Source organism: Phaethon aethereus (genome assembly GCF_964289735.1).
Source record: "Phaethon aethereus genome assembly, chromosome: 4".
NCBI classification, from domain to species: domain Eukaryota; kingdom Metazoa; phylum Chordata; class Aves; order Phaethontiformes; family Phaethontidae; genus Phaethon; species Phaethon aethereus.
The window spans coordinates 71,019,415-71,038,733 of NC_138578.1; the positions used below are offsets into that span (position 1 = coordinate 71,019,415).

General features: G+C 39.7%; 1 protein-coding gene across 2 annotated transcripts in view; it reads left to right on the forward strand.

The window, feature by feature from the left end:
* Positions 1-263: 263 nt before the first annotated feature.
* Positions 264-19,319, forward strand: part of STK32B (serine/threonine kinase 32B) — a gene marked incomplete at its 3' end in the record, with an annotated part of 181,610 nt that continues 162,554 nt past the window's right edge. For both annotated transcript variants that reach the window (XM_081999696.1, XM_081999697.1), the window contains exon 1: positions 264-713. In XM_081999696.1, coding sequence (XP_081855822.1) covers positions 638-713 — 76 coding nt within the window. In that variant the 5' untranslated portion in view covers positions 264-637. The remainder of the gene's footprint in view (positions 714-19,319) is intronic.

Sequence of the window (19,319 nt, forward strand, 5' to 3'; positions counted from 1 at the left end):
GCGGCTCTCCGCGCTGCCGGGAGGCCAAAAAAACAACAAAAAATATCACCTTCACCCAAGGCAGCCCTTACCCCTCCCAGCCTCTCACCCGCCTCGGGTCCCGGGAGCCCTCAGCTGCCCGGTGCCGGTGCTGGCCAGCTGCGCCAGGGGTTAGTCAGCTCCTCCGGGCGGCAGGAGCAGCTCCATCCCCCCCCGCAACAGAGAGCGTAGGGCGCGGGTGCCGGCCCCGCTGCCGGGGCAGGAGCGGGGGCTCCGCGCTCCCCAGCGGAGGTCTGGGAAGCGGGAAAGCGAAGGGAGGATCCGCGAGGATCCAGGTAGATCCAGCTTTTACCGCTTACCAAAAGCCACCAGCAGCAGGACCTCCGCCTCCTCCCTCCCTCCCTCCCTCCTCCCCTTACTCCGTCCCTCCCTCCCCTGCCCCTCCGCGATGAGAGACGGGCCAAGTCCGTGCGCGCCAGCCAGCAGCGATCTCTGCCAGGGGCAGACGGATCGCTTTCATGTCGCAGGGTGACTGCTAGCCCTGCGGAGCCCCCCGTGGCCGGGCCGGGGCCGGGGAGCGGCGGCGGCAGCGGGCAGGCAGCTGCCCCGGCGCCGGGGTGCCTGCCGGCGGCGCCCCGCGGGGTGCTGGCGGCGGGGGATGCGGAGCCGGCCGCGGACGAACATGGGGGGCAGCCACTCCCACAGGGCGCCCGTCTTCGACGAGAACGAGGAGGGTGAGTGCGGAGCTGTCCGCGGTGCTGCGGGGCCGCGGGCGGCCCCGGGCGGGTGCCTGCCCCCCTGCGCCCGCCGGGCAGCGGTTTGGCATCGATCCTCCGCGGGCTGCCTGCTGGCGGGGTGAGCTGCCCGGGGAAGGAGGAGGGGAGAAGCCCACCTTTGTTTAGCCGTTCGTAGGAATTGCGTGGGTTTTTGCGTTTAGCCGAGCTCATACGAAGTCGAGCACACCCTGGCTTGGGCTTTAAGCACATGGCGGGTAACTTCGTACACGCGTTTGTATGAACGGGCATCGCTGTGGAGACGGATGCCCCCTTTTTTATTTTCACTGATAGTTGCCTCTTTGCCCACCTGCCCGTTTTGAATGGCGATGTCTCTGTCAGTATATTTCTTCCATCGCCTTTACTTTCTGAAACTTTTTTTTTTAGCTTGTCCTAGTACTCTCAGATTTTTCTCCCTGACTAGATAATACGTCATAAGAAAATGTATCTTGTAAAGGTTTTGGAAGGCAATGGAAAAGTTTGCATAAAACATGGTATTTATTCACTATTTATGCATTTCCATGTTATTTTCATATGTAGACCATATTTAGCTGGAATTATGTGACTGCATTTCAATTACAATCATTTTGGCTTTTGAAGCAAAGAGAACACGGCACTCTTAGGAAGCAGATATTTGTATTTTATCACTAGAAGTGTTTTTAATCTTACTTATGGGGTAGATGTTGTTGCCTATCTGGATGATTCATGCTTAATTTTGAGTATATTCCTTTCCCAATAGTTCCCAATGTATTTTATTAGGAGGTGACTGTGTCTCAATAGACTATCACATTGTTTTGGCTTTCTGAGACTCCTTTCTGGCTGCAAATCAAAAACATGAATGCTCTTCCCATACATATCTCCATGTATGTTCAGGACATATGGAGATATTCATATGGTTTTGCTAGTAGGGAGGAAATAGATTAAATGCATGTAAAGCGCTTAAAAGGGTGTATACAGATTTACTCACATTTAAGACCCAATTATCATTCCCTATTCCTTGACAAAGCTTGAAGAGGTGTTTGATGAAATTTGGTTTACAGGACTCCATTGTTTGTGTGGAAAATGGGACAGATTATTTACTGTTTACGTATTGTGGTTCAATAGTTGTGATTTTCTTGTACTGACATAAAATTACAGTCATTTACCTTAGGTCATGCTATGTAAACAAGTGAGAGAGAAAGACCCCCTCCACTCTAGCCATTCAAAGAGTGACGTTCTGGAAGATCCTTCTAACAAAAATAGAACGTGGAGAACAAATATAGCTAGTTTTAAAATGATATCTATCATGGCATTTAAAAGGATCAGTGTATGATAATGATGTGTTATGCTGTCCCCCACACCTGCCCCCCAGGTAAAATCTCAGTCATGTGCAATTTGTCTTGTAAACCTTGAGGTAACTCACAAAGAAATAACCAAGAGTGAAAGCATGGTATTAATCTTGTCTAGACACCCTAAAGTTGCCTTTGCCTTTGTAAGACTTTTGATTGGGCTCTCTTGAGTTAGCAGTTTCCATGAATTATTACCATTTTTTTTTCCCCATGGGACAAGGCTGTGGTCAGTTTTTGAACAAAACAAACAAAGTTCAGTAGTAAATTACTGCAGAGAAGACTTCACGCCACTTAGGAAAACATTTCTGTAATGCAGCCATTATTAATACCTAATAAAAAAAAGGCACATAAAGTATTTATGGATTTCTATTAGGTCATTATTTATTCTTTCCCTGGTTTGGTTTTGTTTTGTTTTTTTCTGGGTTTTTTTCCCCCGTTATCAATGTTTCTGACATCATGTCTGTTTTTCCTCTTAAGATATTATGCTTAGCACAACCATCTAGTTCAGAAGAATTCATTGCTTTTGAAACAATAACCTATTTCCTATACTATTTACAAATTATTATTCAGGATGGAATTTTCCCAGGTACCTAAATAATGTAGGAAAATATCTCCTCTTTGGAAAAGTATCTTACAAGGTTTAATCAAAAATCAAGCTGTATTTCATATTCCCACCAGTAGCTACAAGAGTCACTGTTTTCCACAATATTGAGCTTAATATGAAATTAAAAAAAAAAAGGCAAAAGAGAAAGTATAGCAAGAGAAAGTAGTTTTGTTTCTTGAGATGGTATAATTTTGCTCAGGAATGACAATGCTTATCAATTCAAAGAGAATTGGAATAAATGAGTTGTGTATGAATATGTAGGCTTAGTAGAAACTAAGTTATTTAGTGTACTGTGTGTAATGTCACAGCTGCCTCTTAAAATGAGAAATATGAGCACAAAAAAGTGTTGTCATTTTTTGTTTGCATGTGTTAATGATGGATGTAGAATAAAGCATGAATTTTGGGAAGAAGAGGTTTAAAACCATTTATTGTCACTTTGCAAATCATAGAAAAAGTTGCTTATTTAGTGTATCACTTAGCAAAGAAATATATGGAAATAGTACGTGGACAGTGCCCAGATACTGCCTGACGAGCCTATAGACCATCTGCTCTAGAGTTACAACTCATGATTTCTGTCTAATGAAAATAGGTGTTGATCCACTGAGTAGATCTAAGAACTCTAAGTTGTAGCTAGACTCCCCACCATGCTTAGGATAATAAAAAATGATCCAGCCAGAAGCCTGGAGTGCATGCTGTAAATTCCCAGTTACCATAGACAGCATAATACATCATTAGCATACACTGATCCTTTTAAAGGCCATAATACATACCATTTTTAAACTAGCTATATTTGTTCTCCATGTTCTATTTTTGTTAGAAGGATCTTCCAGAACTTCACTCTTTGAATGGCTAGAAACATCTGCTTTCCTGATTAAATGATTCGTAGCCTATTTAAAAGATTTATGTTTATTTCAAATTTTTTGTTAAACAGCTCTGCACCCTCCATGATTACCCCAATGCATTGATAGACAGCAAAAATGTCCCCTCTCACTCTTTGTTTTGGAAGAAAACCTCTTCTACTTTTCTCTTAATTCCACTGTTTTTTCATCCCCTGTGCCCCCCACCTGCATGCATTTGAACTTGTCTTGGTCGCACACAGATAACCCAAATTATACACAGGATTGCAGGTGAGTTTTCACCAGGACCTTGTGCTGGAAACAATACTTCCTGATCTCTACTGAAATAACCTTCCTGGTACAGCCTATAACAACATATGCCCTCTTCATGGACATATCCCATGGATAGTTCAGTCATCCTGTGATCAGTTAGCCCATCAGTGTCCCGTTCAGTAATTTCCACTGATGAGCTCCAATCTACAGCAGAAATTTTTGGTGTTCCTATGCAGAAGACCTTGCATTTTGCATGTTTGAATTTCAGTCCATTTCTATTCATATTTTCAGAGATGATCACCCATTTATTTCCTTGTGATGCTCTGATTCTCCATTACTTTATCAATGGTTTCTGTTATCCACCACTCTTATCAACCCCATGCCAGTTATCAAGTCCATTGAATATTTTGTGTAAATATTCAGCTGGATCATTTCCAGACTTCATCTTCTTTGCTGTTAACCCCTGTCAGTCTCCTAATTCATATTTCAAAATAATATTTTTTCCTGTGTGACCCAGCTTGCATTTTGCCAGGTAATCCTCACCTTGTTCAGATTTCCTTATACTTATATACCACTTCACTGAAAGTGAGAAAGATGAAATCAGACATTTAGAAAGTGTTTTTAAGCTAGATGCTGCACTAATTGTGTAGTCAATTCAGCACTCAGGTAAAGAGAAAATAGTTTCATTTTAGTTAATATTGATGAAGCAAAAAACCTTGACTCTACATTGAATATTTCCTATTCTCATAACAACTATCCTCTCCTGAATATGTGTATCCGGTACTTATATCAGGAGAGCAAAGGAATACATCTTTCCTCATGTTCAGCTCTTCAGAAACAACAAGTACACAAGAATGGCAATAGAAGGGTGAGAGGAATATTCACCATTGGTAAATGTTATTTGCAAATTCCCAGTAATTATTATAACTAACAAACATGTTAGCAATAGCCTGGTTGGTGACTGTAAAGAGTATCTTTCATGCTGGATTTGCTTGACTGTGATCTGTTGAAACTTCAATTGTATTTAACAAGTGAAAGTGAGATAGTAGAAAAGAGTAATTTAGAAAAGCGTTGACTCAGGAGAGATATTACTACTATCAATAATAACAACAACATATTTGCCTATATTGTGGTGGAAGATACAGAGGAAAGGATAAGAAACAAAAGTGTTAGAGGCTAGAAGTTGGTCCTGTGGAATGATATGGCAGTTGTATTTGATTATTTGAAGCTTAAAAAGTCAGTTTTGCTACAGTTACTTTTAGAAAGAAGTGCACTGACCTTTTTAAGAGCTTGTTTTTATTTTCATAGTATGTGACTTTACATTTAAAGAAAATATGTATTTCCAAAGAAACTTTCACTGAGCATCTTGAAGGTGCAGAGCTTGAACACTCATTTGCGGAGGTCAGTGTGATGTGCTGTGCCTCAGTACTGTAGTCTTGTGTGAGGGAAATGAGGCATAGCAACATGCCTTGATATATTTCTATATGGTCAGTCCCTGAATCACTGTAGTGCTTATGGATCTACTTACTTTCAAGCAAGTGATGGTGTCCCACTGCTTTGCCTGAGTTATAAGGCTTCATTCTGCTGTAGTGTCATAGCTACAGAGCTCAAGGAAAATCTTATGTACTAGAGAATACAGCATCCATCCTCTGGAGTGAAACTTTAAATTCTAAGTTGTAATTTAAACTAGTTTCTACCTCCCTTCTACCTCTTGTCATTTAAGCTGAGGCTTAAACGAAGAATTTTAAGTTGTTGGAGAGTTGCAGAAAAAGTCATTATTAAATGACCAGCTGCTTTTCAGACCATCTTTTACTAACAGCATAAAAACTAGATACAGATCCTAACTAAAATTCTTGCAATTAATATGGATTCTGGTGGCTAAATTCAGCTAAATGGCTGAGTTTATATAAAGTGCAGTGGAAGCTGAAGATCTTTAAAAGTGACATAGGGAAAAATGACACACAAGGGTTTCACTTGGAACCAATTTAAAGCAATGGTTAAATGTCAAAATGAGTCAAATTCAAAATAGAGTATGCAGCGTCCACTTATTCTCGGTGACATGATAGTACACATCAGCCCGCCGCCGCAAAGCGGTCCTGGTTAACGTCTGAGGCAGTCATGTAACAACTGCAAAGAGCTCACATTGTGAGGCTAATAAGATACTCTTTTCAAACTCATTGTTTCATAAAATATAGTCCTACGGAACAGTTAAATAAAGGGTTTAGAATCTAAATACCTTTTGCTAGTGAATCTAACAAATATAGGGTGGGATTCATATTTCTGCTGGGTTTTTGGTTTGTTCATGCAATTTCTATGGTGGGTTATGTAGCATTTTACTTTTTCCTTCGCAAATACAAATATTCCAATTCCCAACTGGATTGTGTAGGAATACCACATTGTGACTTAAAAATGCTCTAAGGCATCTGTGTCAAAAAATTGGATAAAACACAGTTGTTGAAGGCATTATTTTATGCTGGATATCAAGGTTTTGGATAAATAAGATTGAGACCATTGGATTTTTATTTTTTGTCTTATGACCATGTTGAATTATATACAATTTTGTTTTCCATTTACTGAACTCTAGACATGTCATTATGTGTAGCGCAATACATTGCAGAAACCATAACAACTACTGTCTGTACAAACATAGAACAAAATAATGATCAGTGTTGAGCTTACAGCATGATATGAGACAATAGGAGAATATAGACAGAAAGGAGAGCACAGAAGAACAATATGATAATTCCAGGCAGTCATAGAGGTACCAAGTACCAAACTGTTGTCAAGAGTTTGCACTGTCTGTAGCAAAGGAGGTTCAGAAGAAATATCATGGCATTGCAACCACCATCAGCCATTATCTTCCTGACTCAGTCTTCTTAAATCTTTTGTACAATACATACAAATAATGCGGTCTTCTTCAGAGACTAAATGATAATTATAGGGGAAGTTTAATACTAGGTCACGGATTTCTGTTTTCTACAGGGAGCTCTGAAGAAAAGCACAATGAACCTGGCACTTCCATCTTAGCTTCTTGTTCCCTAAAATCAGCTGTACCTCTGTTCCCCAATTGACGGTCCTAAAAATGTGGTGAGATATATGATTTACCTCACACTGTCAGGATTGGAACCAACACTCTTTCAAGGGACAGCTAAAGTATTTACCAATTTTATTTTACCTTACCATCATCCAGATTCAAAAAAATCTCTGTCAGCAATGGCTTAGAGATGGACCAGATGAATTTTCAAGATCCTTCCTAATTTTCTACAATTCCAAGATTTCATTTCCTGCTTTGTTGGAAACATCCTTGTTAGGACCTCTATCTTAAACAAAGGCATCATGTAAGTCTTTGCTGCTGTTTTAGTAACCTTTCAGAATTTACACCAGCAGTTAGCATGACACCTACCTATAAGAGCGTTAAGGAATTTCTTGGTGGCTTGTTATCTAGGAAGTGTAAGTGCTCAGGAGAGGTGACATTTTACTCATGTTGTGTGTTATGTAGTGTGCCTGGATGTCAAGATAGGCTTTTTGGGTAACTAAGTATAAATAAGTCAAATCTAACCAAGCATCAAGCAAGATAAGCTTAGAGACTCCTATCCAAGATCAGAGAAAACTCTGAATGTGAAATAAACTGTGAGAAAACAAGATTATTGTTCAAATCTCAGTACCATTGCTTTTGCAGTCACTGCTTTACAAATTCATAAATTGTCTCCCATCCCTGACCACAGATGTTTCTTGCAGTGAAAAGGTAAGGCTCTGCTCCTTCAGCTGTGCTGCTGTGGTGTTCTGTGCTAAAAGAGTAGGCTTTCAGAGAGCTGGGTTCTTCAGGACTGGAGAAGCTGAATGCTGGAAGCAGCAGCACACTGAAAAGTAAATGCTTGGTTTTCCCATGGGCAAATAGTGTTTAAATGTACGGAGATATTAAACCAACTCTACTCCTCAATATTGGCTTCACTTCTAGTAGAGTTCAAAAGATTTGTCTTTCGCTTCTGTAGGGAGACCATGAGGCTGGTTGCACTCACTCCCCTGTGACACCTTCCCATAGTACAAGGGGGAACAGGTCTATCTCCTCCCATCAGGCTGCCATGTGACATCCACTGGGTCATTGGTAACATCTCTCATGAAATTGAAAGAATTCCTTGATGTGGATGTGTGGATGTGGGTTACAAAGCCAGCAGTGATTTGGGAAGGCATTTTTTTGTGAACCTTGGGTAACATGCTGTCCAGTGAACGGAGGAAGTTCAGCCCGGAATGAAATGTTGCACCTGACTGCATTAGAAAATGACTGAAAAAAATCTTTGGAAGAAAAGATAGTAAGGAATTACGATCTTGTTCATAGACACTCAAAGAAAGTAGGTCCTATCCTGCCATGGCTGTAGTTGTGCAGTCTTTTCTGAATGTGGGCATAAAAACGAAGGAGTCAGGGTTTTTGCTGGCCAAGCACAAGACTCTTTCTTACTTTTTTCTATCTTCCTCATTAAACAGCAAGGCTGGGAAAGCAGAAGCAGAAACCTTCCTGATGCTAAACCTAGTGGGCAGTGACACCTGGGACCAAGCACTGAAAGGTGGAAAAGAGGAAAAGATTGTCAAATTAATTTTGGAGGTTTCACAGTATTTTGACTTAGCTGGAGTGAGATAATGCTGTGATGCTAGGAAAGGTGTGGAAGAGAAAAGGTTGCTACCGAGATCAATCAATACAAACCAAAAATTTCTAAGAGGATATTCAAAGGAAAAGTACAACTTCCAATTCAGCCTGGCAGTGGCGCTCCACAGTATCCTATCATGGTAAAACATGTGACGGGAAGAAACAAAAAGTGGGGGACTTGTCCACCAAACTTAGCAGGGGAGGCAAGCACTTTCTGGAGGAGGGAAGAGCAGCAGTAGTAAGCAGTTTGCACATCAGGGGACCTGATCTCTCTGGAGCACAGTTCTGCTTATTTTCATGAACTAGTTAAACTGATTACCTTCAACTACATTACTTACTGCCTAGTGTAAGCCTATGTTGAGCTGTTGCTGTATTTGATGTTGTACTTGTGAGCGCTGTATATGTGTGTATACGTAAGCTTCCCTGCAACAGGAAAAAGTAGAAGATTATTCTGCAAAGATCAAAAACTTGTGTTAGCAACAAACATTTTTTTCTTAACTAAATCATATTCTGAGTTTCCTTGGACTCAGTCACGATTTGGCATGAATAACAAATACAGGGTGTTTCCAGAAACAGAACAGTCAAATGTTTTGATTTTTTTCTCCTTTGGTTAAAGAAGAACAAAGCTGGTTTACTGTCTGGGGTTCAGTCTCTAATACATTAACTGTTTTGAAGAATATTGCTGGCTTTTATTTGTCTGCATTTGATCCCAGGAAACTACTTCCTTTATCAGTATCTGCAGATGAGCACTGATGGGGCCTGAGATGCCTCAGCATGAGAAGAGGTTGAGTGTTAATATGTTTATCAAGACCTAGAACTGATTCTTTTAATACAGTATTACATGGAACATCCTTCGACTTAATTTTAAACTCTTAGAAATTAACATTATACTGTATAAATGATACATCCTGTGTATAAAGTACAACATTATAATGTACACTTCAAGATCTTATTCTTTGTCTAATTTAGTAGATGGGCTTTTATTGTACTTCCTCTATGCAAAATTGTTGGGTTTTTTTTGATGGATACAAGTACTATGCCTTTATAAAACACATATTTCTGGGGGAAAGAGGAAAGAATGAAGGCATCTGTTACTTCACCAGTGAGTGCTACCAGGCTTTCCCTTTCAGATTTCTCACTTAGCAGAATCTGACAAATATAATGAAAGTGCAGCATGTGACCAGTTTTCAGGTTGTCGTCAGGAAAATCTTAGTGTTATATATTGGCTTATTCCCTTAGGCAGTCAGCATTCACCTGAAGTGTGCAGCAACAAGGGACTCTAAGAGTAGGGGTATACTTTTGTATCACAGAAACAAGGGCTTTCTTCCTCTTGTTCCCAAATAAGTTGTTTTTCATCCCAATAACCAGAAGACTTGTTTTCAATGTAATTGCCTCTCACCTGATCAGTTTGACCTCATCTTTAGCTTCCTTAATTTCCATAATAACTCTTACCAACTTGTGTATTTTCATAAGTAATTGAAACAATCTGGATGGACAGGCTAGGATTTGTGAGGCAATTGGACAGTTTTTTTTTAAAAGCTGGAAAATTGAACTGCATAAAAAATATTTGTAAAAATCTGATGTCTCTTCTTAAATCACTGCTTCAGTTCTAGAGGCTGTCAACTTTCTGTATTTGCCAGAAATTTTTTGGCTGTCAGGAAATCTAGCAGTATGCAACCAAGGAAAGCTTACTGGAGACTTGTCCCTTAGGGACATGGTTTAGTGGTGGACTTGGCAGTGGTAGGTTTGCAGTTAGACTCAAAGATCTTAAAGGTCTTTTCCAACCTGAATGATTCTGTGATTCTATGATTCCAGTTTACTTCACTTGTATTCAGTCCTTCATGGTTCTTTTTTCAGTTTTGCATGTGATTAGTTTCTGGTATAACTAATGGAAGATTCTATCTATAATCGGTTTTTCTGCTACACACCTTTTCTATGATCTCTGCCACTGGTCTTGACACAAGAGTATCAAACTCTATAATGCTTTTATTCTTAGAAATGTTGTGTTCTATTTTCTGACGTGCTTATTAAGTGCTATATAGACACATAAGTTACTTTCATTCTTTCCATAATTAAGACAAAGACATTTTTCTTTTAAGTTGAAGGAGCCCTTCTTAGAAAGCATTACTAGAGTTGGTGGCAGCCTATTGTACAGGTTTCTAAGACTTTAATGATAACTAAACATAGCTGATGAATCTGAAATTAATTTCCCAAATTTTATATCCTCATATTTTCTTCATAATATCATATAATAGAAAAGTCTGTATTTATGTGTCTATTTCCACATTCTCTCTCATTTTCTCTATTTCTTTCCTTAAAAAAAAAAAAATTAATTCTAGTTCTTTGAAGTTTGGAAACTTCTAGATAAGTTCTACAGCTGATGTACTTTTCTGCCCTGTTGTTTTTAGCTTGATTTGGTAGTGAATGAAGTAGAACACTGGCTTTGTCATTGCATTGCTAACACTGTTCTGTGTAAGAACGACTGTTGTATTAAGTAAGATAAAATATATGAGGCAGCATATTGCAACAGACAAAAAACATTTTCCGTCTTTTTCCTACTTTTTCAGTGATAAGGGAACACCTGCTGTTCCTTATTTAAGATCTAGAAATGCAAACTGAGTTAATCCTTCCAAGGAATTATTATTTCCTTTTGATATTGTTCTGCCTCCCTTGCTGAGCAATGAAAACTGTTCTTAGCCACCCTGTTAAAAGAGAGATGCAATACAATCACAAAATCACCATTAGCCTGAGTGTCCTTCACACCTTTCTGAAACTATCCTCTGCTTCCCACTGGATTGTTTTCACATTATGTTGTGAAGGTTATTTTATGCCTTTTGGGGTTAGGTTTAGACAAATCTTTGTCCAAGCTGTAAAGCCTGAAAACTTTTCTGGAGCAATACCACATCTTAGGCACTGTGATCTGCTACACAGAGCTTGAAGTCAAAGAACAAAAGCTAATCAAACAATTCTTTCTGAGAAGTAGGAAAAAGTTATTATTTTAAGTCCAGCTTCACATTTGACTGTTTTATCCTATGAAAACTACACACTCTTATGTGCAGGGCATTGCTGTAAAACAAAGTTAGCCTTTACTGAGATTGGTTTGTATATAACAGGAGGAACAGACTAGCCAGAAGTCTTTTGCAGCTCCACGAGATTCCTCTCTGCCCAGCCTTGGCATGTGATTTTTCAGCAACAGTATGCCAATTATGCCATTATTTCTTACTTTTCCATCCCAGTGAAATGTCTTTGAGCTCTTTTGCTTACATTTTTAAGCTAAAGTGTTAAACCTGATTGTTTTGTGATGCAAATAATAATAGCAGATAAAAATGCCTTAGAAAGAGAAATACAGTTTTAGTGTGAAATTCTCCACAAAAATTTCAGCGTTGAAAGAATTTCTTGCAGGTTTTATTGATCTTCTGCTAAACAAAAATGTCACCACTAAGTTCTGTGAGATTTTGCTGGAAAAGAGTCATAGAGTAGAGAACTTTTCCTGGTGATCCAAACTTTCAGCAGGGCAATCCTTGCTCGTTTGGAGTTAAGAAGCTCTCTACTGATGAACGGGAGGAGAGAGCAGCTAGAGAATGGCTGCCTGGGCAGTTGTAACCATTGGCTGCGGGAGGCAGGATGTGCAAGTGGAGCTCGTCCGGTGGCTTGGCAAGTTCTAGCTGTCGCTAGGATAACATCTTCCCTCTGAATGGTTTTTCACAAGGCTTTTCTGAGAGTGAGGAGAGGTTATGTTTGCTGTTCAGAAAAGATTAAGTAATATGTGGCAGTGAAGAGATACCGTATTTTCAGTAGTTTCAAGTACTTACACTGAGTGCTGCCATGACTTCAGACCTTTGGTTCTCCTAAGCCAGGAGCCATCAGTCTGTCTCACAGGTGTCAGAGGGAGCACAGGCACAGATTTTAAATGCTTTGATAGAAAGCGACCCTTTCAGTGTAGTAGCTGTCCCTCACAGAGGAAAGATACTGCTTGTGGCATTCAGTTTTCTCACTGTTTCTCGTGAGATGCAGAGAATTTTGAATGCTTCCCTGGGCATACAAACACTAACGAGTAACTCCAGGCTTGGCTCTCAGCCTCCTAACCTTCCTCTGCTGGGTAGATCAGATACATATTTTGATCCACAGACATATGTGGATCAATGACATCCTGATGTTTTGAGTGACAGGATACCCTGGATGTTGCAGAGGACCTCCTGCAGTGCTACATTCTAATGTGGAAAAGAAAAATACAGCCCAGCAGATCACCCCGGAAAGACTGCTAACTACTGTCATATGCAATATGTTTCTTCTAGTCTTTAGTGATGGGAAGCTGATTTCCAGTCCTTTTTCCACCTGTATTTGTTGATTAGGATAACACCCTCCCCAGCTGAAAAAAAATAAAAGAAAAAAGAAAGGATAGATTGGATGGTGAGAAATAAACATTTTTTTGCTATTTGGAAAGCTTTCCATTCTGTACTGTGAAGAAACCAAGGCAGTTAGATATTATTTTCATAAATAGCCAGAGGAAGCTCTGATCTACTGATTTACCATTTTATCCTATTTAAGAAAATGTAATACAGATACACATGTATTTTTAGAGAATAGTTCTCTTTCTCTCTATATACATAGATATTTTTATATGTACATTACTCTCGTCAAAACAAACCCAGTGGATGTGGTAGGGGATCTAGAACTGAGTCACCAATATTCGTGATTTTCATCTAACATCTATAATTAAACTTATTTGAGATTCTATTTCAGTGATTCTACAGAATTGGTATAAGCACGTTTAATACCACCGAATGTTCCAAGCATTAAAACTAACAAACCTCCTGCTACGCTGAGCAATTTTATCCTCTGCGGTTCACTATTTGTTTGTGCTTTGCATCTAATAACTTCTGTTGTTAAAATTAGAAGTTGTGTTCTTTCCATTAATACCTGTCATCTACCCTGTAAATAAGCATACTTTTATCAGGCTGAAACTGTCTTTACTTCATCACTGGAAGGATTTCCCAGAGGCAAGTAATGCAATGATCAGAGAATAAGTAATCAAATGAATCTTTTTATTTATTCCTGTTGTGTGGTGATATAAGGTTAATCTTTACAAGTTAAATTGTGGCTTAGAGAGTCTACTGACCTTCTGCTGTTAATGCCAACCACCAGCCATAATCTGTGAACTATGGTTGGTCTGAAGTCCTCCTCCTCCCCTCACTCACCTCTGTGCCACCTGACATGAAAGCCTAGGAACGGAGATGAGGTGGATTTGGTTTGTTTTTTGAGGGTACATATGTTTGCTTTTCTTTAAATCTTTCATATTTCACTCCTAATATTAACAGTGGATAGATAAGGCAAAGGCCCTGATTTCCTTACTTATATTTACTGTTTTCAGCAATGCATGGTCCTATCAGTTTTGGTGTAATTGCTTGTGGTGTGTAAATAAACATACTTTTATCAGGCTGAAACCATCTTTACTTCATCACTGGAAGGGTTTCCCATAGGCAAGTAGTTCAATGATCAGAGAATAAGTCATCAGCTCCCAGAAAAAAACCTTCTGCAGTTAGGTAGCCATTGTACGTACAACAGTCAATCCATTTTTTCCAGTCTCAGTTCCAAAAGTACCGATTCCATCATCAGATACCTATCTGTAAATCCTGAGATGAAGAAATTTGAGTTGCACTGAAATTCTGCACGTTCTTTATGAATTACATATAGCTGTTACTATCAGATCTTTTTTCTACCGTTTCTACACACTCTGGAGGAAAACAGTCACAAAAAATGAAGTATCAAAATAGAAAAATGTTTTAATGTCAACTAATAACTCAGGCTATTGTTTCAGCTGAAGTTGGGAAAAGTTGGTCATGTTGGATCAACAGAAGTTTGGTCTTGAACATGTAAGAAAACCTTCTGGAGGCCTGCCTTTACTTCAAAATGGCCGACAAAGAATAACAAGTCTTATGAAATTAAATGATTCACACAGTGAAACAGTAAGAATCCTAGCTAGAATCAAAAAGCAGACCCTTTTTGTCTCCAGATAACTCAGAAAAACAGAACTGTAAAGCTAGATTCAGGTCAGTCCCTCTGGAACCTCAGAGGTTTGGATTTGAGGTTCCATTCCTAAAACCTAACCCCACCCCCCAACCCTATTTTTTTAGAAGTATAACAGCTTTAAAAATTTACGAGACCTATGAGTAAGGTGCAACTTGAATGCTGAAGTACACAGTGAAAGTCATTTAATTGTGGAGGATGGATAACTATGGGTCAGCTAAAGCATGGAGTTAATGGAGGAGGTCAGCCCTCTTGAAAGTTATTTCTTTTATTTAAACAGTCGATGGAAATCTGGCTCATATAAGAGGCATCTAGCTTCTGCTGGACTCTGAGGTGCTTCTTTGTGGCCAGGCGGTAATGGAATACTTGCGATTTCCTTTACCTCTTCTGTACTGGAGCGCTAGTACTTAAATGTACTCGCTATATGTGCTGCTAATTTAATGAAGAACTGCCTTTTTCTACAGTGCGAGGCAGGCTTTCCTGCTTCCAGCCCCGATACTACCCTCAGGTACTGCTGTGCAACCTTCAGTTGGATCCCACAGCTGTAAAACCCCGTCCCGGCGGGTGGCTCGAAGTGCTGCGGTGCAGCAGGGGCGGGCAGGGTGCAGCTGCCCTGGCCCCACGCCAGGTGAGCAGAGCAGATCAGCGACAGTACGTGGGTCAGCCAAGATCCAGAGGGTAGCTGAGGTGCGCGGCCAGGCACAGTAGTACCTGCAGTCCGTCTCGGGTGAGGACTGAGCTGAAGCATAGCTCAGCAAAGCCATGGCAGGTCCCAACCAGGCTCCTTGTGGCTCTTTCTCACACAGCTCATTTCACGGTGGCCTGACCCAGGCCTGAACTACAATGGGGCTCCTCACCCCATGGGCAGCGTGGTGGTGCTGGAGTAGGGATGTTGGTCATGGACAGCAAGGACAGTTAGAGCCCTCAGAGTCCTGAGAGATACAGGTTGTTTTTTAAGTTGATATTTAGGACTCGATGAGGAAGAGCCACGAGACATAAATGTCTGGACATCTGAAACGATCCTTAAACATTCTTGAAATTCTTGTGATTTTGATCCTATTTTCAAATCCCAAAAGATAAACCAGGCCTGGACAGCCACACTTATAACATGCAGGTTTGCCAGTTTCTTTTGAAAGGTTTTTCCTGGGGAAACATCAGTGCTATCAAAGTGATGAGCTTTAATCTTAAAATGACAAATGAAAAACCAGCCTACCGCTCTGCGCTTCAGGCACACTTCTGCTGCAAGTTAGAACTGGAATCATTGATTTGAAGCCCATAGGGTTGGTTAGATTTAAAAACACTAAGTGGGAGGCAATCCCAAGTGAAATGTGAATCTTTCTGACCCTTTAGTGTCCTTACTTGCCCCCAGTGTTTCATTTGTAGTTGTGGTTAAGAACAGAAGAAATAATTCTTCCAGTTCCAATTTTGGAGATGGGCTCCTCATCTCTTGGGATATGAATTTAGAAGAAAAGAAGGAGAACAACTGATACTTTGTCTAGGTGTTTGGGTAAAATCCTATTCGCATGGCTCCCTAACCTCCCATTAACATAGCACTGAGACTTGTTTTCTGAAGTCCTACTCTGTAAGAACAGTGGTCTCAGAGCCACCACCAAAAGAAGCCTAAAGCAAAGAGGCTTTTCAGCTTCCCCTTGGCATGTTTGGCATTATAGAGGCCTCCACATGGGTAAAATTGACAGATGCCTCACTGAGGATTTTGTTGGCAGCTTCATCTAAAGAATTTTTCTTCACCTGAGGATCACTCTGGTAAATTTTACTGTAGGAGAAAACAGTTTGGTCCACTGAATTTTGACATTTTATTCCCATAGCAACTTCCCTCAGAGAGCCTTCCAGTTCAGTTATTAATGAGTTTATCCTCACAGTAACTCTGAAGGAGGTGAATATTCCCATACTGTGTAGCTGAAAATGAGGCTTCCTAGTCTACTATGTGTTTCCTGATCTCACAGGGAAGTCTATTACAGTTAAAGTGGCATTTAAACTTTCTGTATTTTAGCAATACATTTTCTCTAGGAGTATCTTTTCTGTTGGACATATCTGTCAACCTGTTTCTCCTTGCAATAGATTTCAGAGATTCTTTTTGTCAGCTCATTCATAAGTAAGCAACATCGTCAATCCGAAACCCTTTTTTCTCAATGACGGGCAGTTATGTTTTATCACTCACGATGTGCCTTAAAGTGTCTTTAAGACACTTTACATTTGAGCAGGTACTGAAACTTTTCACCTTATTTTCAATGTCAAGTTTACCCTTTGAAAGAGCTATGAACAGCATGGATACTCACAAAGGCTTCCATGCTATTCACTGGCTGTGATAAGGTCTAGTATATCAATTCAGTTGTTCCTTGATGACTTTTGATGTTTCCAGTGTTGCCACTAAGTTAATAGCTTTTCTGAAAAAAAACTCTGTCCTGTTACAAAACAAAACATTTTTTTATAGCAACAAAAAGGTATCTTTAATTAAAACTTTCACTGATCTTAAAAAAAAATAAAATTGCTGACTTGTGAGTTTATAATAACAAAATTTTATAAATTACTGCTTTATAATAGGGTACATGGATGAGTGATTAAGATGATATAAGAAGTTCCATTTTCTTTCCACTAAAACAAATTAATCTATGCAAAAGAAACCTTTCTACTAGAAAACATGTTACCTGAATGCTATATCCTAACAGAATGTAGATGCAGCTAAATCAGTTGCAAAGACCTTCTATTATGGTAAACTAACCTGAAGATTTGACACTGCCTAACCAAATCCTAATGACTTTGGTGTGGCAATGAGGTCAGGGTTATGGACTTAAGTCAGCTGCATTTTTATCCAATGCACCAAACCTAAAGAGAACCTAATAATTTCAGTTCTTCATGCCATGTAATTTCAGTGCCAACCTAACTGGAGAATCATGTGCTTTCATGTGGTCAGTCACAATGGATCCTGTGCACAAGAAGTGAACATCTCTACAGCACTAATGTGTAATTGTTTCCAACTACCACCAAATCTTTTCTGGCCTTTAGGCTTGTGTGATTACCCAGGCTCTGGCCATTGATGGACACCAATGATGGCTATGTAGCAAAGGTACAACATTTCAGTCCACCCTGAAGAACATCTGACTTCTGATGATATTTTTCATAGTACTGAGTTATACACCGATATGTAAAACCCCCTCATTACACACTTTTCACAACAATCTGTGGCTATTTGCTGCTTCTTGAAAAATATTGGTAGATTTAGCAGTGCAAATTTGTTTCATTTTTCTGTTAAACCTAAAAGTTAAAGTCTCTGTATTTGAACTCCAATTATCTTTTTAGCTTAATGTATAGGTGATTAACCAGTCATCATAATATAAGACTAATGAGATGTTGAACAGGGCTGCTTTAAAATAATGCTGCTGAAGGATTACACTAAACTGACACACACAAATCAAGACCACCTAGGCTGATGGCCCGTCATCAGCACTCAAGTTCCTGCTCTCAGTCTATGGTACCACATCACTATTTTCAGACTGGTCAGACCACTGTCCCCCCACCTCCACGGGCACGGAAGTAGCATTAGAAGGATGTCTTGTCTGTACTTCCCCTCTGGGGTGGGGGGTCAGCTCTGCACAGTCCTTAGTCACAGTCTTGAGTCTCTACCCCACTTTGAGCCTACACTGTGCTGTAGTTCTACCTCTTTCTGAACTTTTTTATGCCTTTTGGTTTAGATGATACCCTGGAGTGGGAATTATTATAAATTGAATTGCCTTTTTGCAGTATTAGCCTTCATTCATGATTGCTACTATCGTATTTTGTCTCTTCTTCCTTTTAAGCTGTCCCAGCTGCTGCTATTTTGAATCTTAGGTACTTGTCAAGGGAGCTTCACCTTGATTATTGCCTGTACTATTACTCAGCATTGGGATTTCTGAAGACCTTGCATTATCCCCAAAAAAGACACGTAAAACGTATCATGTTCTGTGCTAATTTTTGCAGCTCACATTGTCAATGGTGATGCTAAACGGGTAGTCATTCTTTCATGTTTTATACTGCACTGCCCATGAGGACATGCTAGCTGATGGGCTAGATCCCTTGTAGATTGTCCAACTGACTTTTTGTAATGACAAAACACATTCTATGTTCCTTTTATTTTCTGCCTAGCTCTGCCAGCTCTATTTGACTTTTTTTTGGTTTATTAGTAAGAAACAATTTAAAATTCATTTGTTTAAAGAAGTAACTTTGCCTTTATATAATAGCAGTTGTACTTTAGATTGTATTAGCTTAAATCTTTCTGGCATAGGATCTTTATTGTTATTCCTACTTACTTTCAGAAGGGCAATTGGTTGCCTTCCTGGGATTGCCATCTAAGTCAAAATACTTGCTGAACAGATAATTTTAAATTTGTCTTTACCTTTAACCCCTGTCATCACTTACTTATGCATGAGGAGAAAATACAAGTATTAGCATCAGTATATTTTAATGGGACAGGGATCAGAGTTTGATCTCTACTTCGATATAAAACAATTTCTGTAAAAGTAAAATACATAAACCTCGTACTAAAAAGTACTGTAACTCCACTATGAAGGTGACTATCTCATTCTACTGCCCTTGAAACTAGACTTCTAACAAAACTAGCCTTGTATGTTATCATACGGTGTCACAATTAGCTTAATCCAATCTAAAAGCCCGTCCTGTCATGAAAAAGGGTGCTCCTCTCCCCTGCCTATTCCTGCTGTCTGCAATGTGCCAGAGATAGTGTCCATGTGATTGCCTCATTTTCTTGTCAAGTTTTCAAAGAACAAGTCTTTTACCTGTGTGATCATGTGCTCTTGTTGTTGCACCACATGACAAGGATCATAAGGAAGGGCTAAAACACAG